Here is a 5130-nt window from a genome sequence, read left to right on the forward strand (position 1 = left end):
CTGCTTCTGCTAATTTACGCTATTTCTTTTATGTTTTACTTTTTGACTTTTTCAACTATTTCAGGTTTTATACTAATTTCGGTTTCTGCTAATTTATGCTATTTTTTGCTATGTTTTACTTTTCAACTTTTTGAAAAGTAAAACAAAAAGTTGAAGCAGAAATTATAAACTATATGCTAATTTCTGCTTCAACTTTTCTGCTTCTGCTACTTTATGCTATTTCTTTTGCTGTTTTACTTTTCAATTTCTTCAACTATTTCAGGTTTTATACTAATTTCTGCTTCTGCTACTTTATGCTATTTCTTTTCCTATGTTTTACTATTCAACTTTTTCAACTATTTCAGGTTTTATACTAATTACTGCTTCTGCTAATCTGTGCTATATCTTAGGCTAAATTTCACTCTTTATCTAAAGATTTCCACCATGTATGACTGTAGCTGTCTTCTGCTTTTCCCCCTGCTTTTTATGCTTTGTTCTGCTTTTTCTTGCATTTTCTGCAGTAATCATTCTGCAAATATGCATTCTCACGGCTGTTTCACTAGGAGCAGCAATTTCTCTAGTTTAAATTACTTTCAGCTACATATTCAAAATACTACTACCACTAATAATAATAATAATAATAATACAAAAGAATACTCAGATTTTAATAGGCATTTTCTGAGTAGTAAATATTTCAGTTTGCTTTTACTCAGTAACTTCAGTGTTGTTACAGCTCAAACATTTCCTGCAGTTTCTTTTATTGCAATGCAGGAACTATTTTACTTAAACATTTAATTTCTTGAGATACTGTAAATTTATTTTCAAGCAAAACTATCAAAAAGAGCTTAGGGTTTATTCATTTTTGATTATGTTGTGAGGCTAAATATGAACACTTATTAGTTATATTTTGTTTCTAATTTTTCAATTTTGCATTGTAACACCTCATGATGTGTTTCTGAGCCAAAACCAGAGGACCAGATACTCAAAAGTCTACCTGCAGACTTCAATAGCTACCCTGTCACTAGAGTCATCCTGGACTGAGCTGAGCCAGACTTCCCCTCTCCTCCAGAGTGACTGCTAGGAAGTATATTATATATTCACTGTTCATTTTGTTATCCTGTTTGTACTTCAGGTAAAATTGTATTTTTTTGTAATACTCTACATTTCAAACCGTTTTTCCCTTATACCACTGTTTACATTATATGAAGTATTTGCATATAGATGAAGAATTGAACTGAAAATGCACAATTTTCAAGTAATACCAGCAAAGAAATATGACTACTAAGTAATATGGAGTTGGTCATATAATTCAATATCAGTGGACAGTTCCGCACTTCTCTTCACTGGAGTGTCCAAGACATGTGAGACAATGATGAGACAATGATATGATGAGACAATGACAAAGTTGGTCATCGAACCTAGGTTGTCCTGATGCCAAGTGCACATATGGACACTCTTATGCCTGAACAAGGTGTTCATTATGGACAATCCACCATAAACACAGACGTCCAACAACAGAACACCACTCGGATTCAGATCAGTGGGGTCATTCCTTCCAACCACACCCCTCCAGGTCCAACTGTCATTGCCCACTGGTGCGTTGAAGCACTTTGAACTGCCTTGTTGCTGAAAATATGCTACAATAAATAAATGACCTTCCTTGAAGTCCCCCAGCAGAACAAGGGAGTCCCCTGGAGGGGCATTCCCCTTGGCAGGCATCCAAGGACTCCCTGCCAAGGACTCCAAAAAGGGTGGGTAATCTGAACCGTTCTTCGGCGCGTAAGCACAACCAACATTCAGGACCCATTCTCCCACTCGTAGGAGCGAGGCTACCCTTTCATTCACCGGGGTGAACTCCCACATAAAGGCACAGAGATTGGGGAGAAAAAGTATGCCCACTCCGGCCTAGGGCCTCTCACTAGGGGCAATTCCAGAGTCGAAGAATATCTAACCCCTCTCAAGGAGACTGGTTCCAGAATCAGAGCCATGAGGTGAGGCCGGCTATTTCTAGCTTATGCTAACAAGCTACCTCAGGCTCCTCCCCCACCAGAGAGGTGACATTTCACATCCCAAGAGCCAGCTTCTGTAGCCGATTATTGGATCGCCAATGTCCCCGCCCTCAGTTACCACCCATCCCACACTGCACCCAACCCCTTGGCTTCTCTCACAGGTGGCCATAAAGCCCAAGACATTATATCTCCTAGGATCACTGGGACACTCAAACCCTTCCACCACGATAAGGTGGCAGCCTTACCATAGTAAGTCATGTGATGTCCAATCCAATAATATAGATCACTGAGAAAACTTGCCATTTATCTTTTACAAAATGAAGCCTTCAGTACAAGTTCAAACTGTGAGACTATTCTCCTTAACCGACATCATCTATCACCACGCCTTCACTGCAGCCAACCAGGATGCTCCACCGCTCCGCTTCAGTCCAATCATCCAGCAGAAGCTCCTTTAAAAGGTGAAGCAGCCATAGGTCCACCCGGTTCAGTTGTGCTTCAAGATGGCTTCAGTCGTGTTTCAACCCACCTCCTCCCCATCTCCACAATCAGCCTCCTGAACACCTCAGGTCCTATCAAGACTCCCCTCCAAGCTCCACCACCAATGACCGGGCCCAGGGAAAACTTACCTGAGCTTTGTTGCAGCTGATCACTCAAGCTCGCAGCGAGTCTCAGCTTGCATGTCTTCTGCCAGTGTTCGAGCACCAAATTCTCGGTCTAATAAAATTGTCTAACTGCTATTTCTCTCTCTGTGTGAGTCTCTACAGATTGAAATAATTTTAAAAAGCAGTCATGCACTGGCTGTTAATGCTTTAAAAACAGTGTGCAGCTGCTGCCGAGTTACTGTCTGCAAACAGATGCAGGCTAATAAAGGAGAAAAGGTGTTCAAAATATTGGTGGAGACTGTCCCTGCTAGGCCAAAGTTGATGGGGACATATCCACACCAGTCCTTTAGAAAGCTATGCCAATGATTGTACTTTTCAGACTTGAGCAGATGGTTGGTCTCGAAGGGCATTTCATCGTGGTTCAAATTCTTCCTGATGAATAGAAGCTTTTCTGCTCATTTAGGAGAATGCTCTTCTATAGATCCGTTGACCTCTATTCTATTTCTGCTGGTTTTTTAAACTTTACATATTGCCTTTGGGGTCCTTAGTTTTTTTTAAGGTTTTTTGTGGCTCTAGTGGTCAGACAGGAAAGTGGGTAATGAGAGAGGGGGAATACAGGTGGCAAAGGTCATCAGGCCAGAACTCGAATCTATGACGACCAAAGACTAAGTCCTCCATACATGGGTTGTGGTTTACCGTTGCCCCACCACGGTACCTCCCCCCAAAAAAAGATTACATTTGCTATGAATACAATTGAATAAAACTGCATTTCTAAGCGAAATTAAAGTTGCAAGCAGCCTCAAACGGCCCTTGCAGCTCAGCGCTGCTCCAGCCTCCTGCGACCGCTGCCTGCCAGCCATTGCAGATGCTCTCACACAGTTCCCGCACCTGTCCACCAAGTGATACACATGAATGCGTTTGGCAACGCTCATTGATGACGCACGAAAAATCTGGTGCACATCGGCCGATGCAGTGAGGAGATATAGCTGATGGAATAACCTAGTGGGTGCAGTGGAGTCAAATTACAATGTAATGCTATTGGGCTCTTTAGAGGTTCACAAAAGTCAATCATAAAAAGTTTGGTGCAAATCTGATGATGCCTGTATTATTTAGAGGTGACCGTATGCATACGGCCAATCCGCCATGACAGAATTCATCATCATGTCATTTTATGTCAGTTGGCCTGGGTTTAAACCCATATGAATCAAAGAGTAAAAGTAAGACATTATGCAGAAAAAACAGGTGACTTCCTATTGGAAGTCGGTGGGGCTAAGGTGATGTCATCAGTTGACCATGTAAATGTGATGAGGGCTGGTCTGTATTGCATGCGGAAGTTATTGAACCTTGCTGTTTTATGGCGAATAGTCAAAAATTTGACAAAGTTTGCTTTGATGTACGACAAATCCTTTGATAATGTTTGACCTTCAATGTCTGAAGAGTATGTTGAGTGATTTTGAAGACAATATTTCAAAAGCTATAGGATGAGTTCATCTATACAAAAGAGAAAATGGCAGCATCAATCCAAAATGGCCGACTTCCTGCTGGGTTTGGACCATGGCTCCAAGAGACTTTTTTATAGATCCTGACAAGATGCACATGTAACAAGTTTCATAATTCTGGGTTAAAGCATGGCTTGGGGCTGATCATTTAAAATATTCTAGGGAGCAATGTAGAGATATTAGGCGATGCCCACCAAAGATTGTTGTGGATTTCCATCGGGGGTCAGACATGGATCGATCACAGTGAATTTGGTGCAGCTTGTTTCAAATCTGGAGAATTTAGAGCCAAATGTATGGCAACCTGTAACTTTGCCACGCCCATCAAAATCTCTTTGCGTTTTAAAGCAAGTGAGACCAAGTTGTCATCTGTCTTCTGACACAAGATCATGTTGATTAGCTCAAGGGGGTCAGAGATAGAGATTTCCAAATAAAAATAGTCACAAGTCACTTCCTATACTGAGGGGTGGGGCTTAGATGATGTCAGACTATGACGACATCCAACCAAGATCACTCATGCCAAGTTTGGTGCCAATTGACCTTTGTATGTGAAAGTTGTAGCTTTTTGTTTTCTTTGACGATTACGTCAACTTGGGCTCCCAGCCACGCCCTCTCAACATATACAAAAAGTCCCCGTTTTGATAACTTTTAAAGCCCCACCCCTTAGCTGCATCCTGACCAAGAATGAAGGTGATGGGTCAAAATCCCTAGGAGGATTTTGTTAAAGTTTGACGTGAGTTAAATTGAAAAATCGTCAAAATTTGACCCAAAAATGGCTGTCCCCCTGTGCATTTTAGAGGGTACCTCCAAGAGACTTTTTTTTCTTGATTTACCTACATACAGAGTTTCAGATCTCTACAACCTATGGTTTCTCCTATCTCACGTTAGTGGGGGATAGAGAGTACTGTGGCCATGCCCACTTGTGATTCCACTGGAATCTGAAAATTTTACTTGGGCGACAATTTTCTGTGACGTTTGGTGACTTTTTAAATATGATAAAAACCCCAAAAAGCCAATTCATTTGACAGAAGAATCGTAATAATA

The 5130-nt window shown here is 41.2% G+C and overlaps 1 protein-coding gene across 1 annotated transcript in view; it reads right to left on the reverse strand.

The window, feature by feature from the left end:
* Positions 1-677: 677 nt before the first annotated feature.
* LOC106943149 (pollen-specific leucine-rich repeat extensin-like protein 2) overlaps positions 678-5130 on the reverse strand; it is a 21182-nt gene continuing 16729 nt past the window's right edge. The window contains exons 4-5 of the mRNA XM_015026495.1: positions 1022-1031; positions 678-691 (exon numbers count right to left, since the gene is read on the reverse strand). Of these exons, the coding sequence (XP_014881981.1) occupies positions 689-691; positions 1022-1031 (13 nt within the window). The 3' untranslated portion in view covers positions 678-688. The remainder of the gene's footprint in view (positions 692-1021; positions 1032-5130) is intronic.

The sequence above is a fragment of the Poecilia latipinna genome, unplaced genomic scaffold (assembly GCF_001443285.1).
Source record: "Poecilia latipinna isolate Pla-1442-1.1 unplaced genomic scaffold, P_latipinna-1.0 Scaffold4922, whole genome shotgun sequence".
Classification (NCBI taxonomy): Eukaryota; Metazoa; Chordata; class Actinopteri; order Cyprinodontiformes; family Poeciliidae; genus Poecilia; species Poecilia latipinna.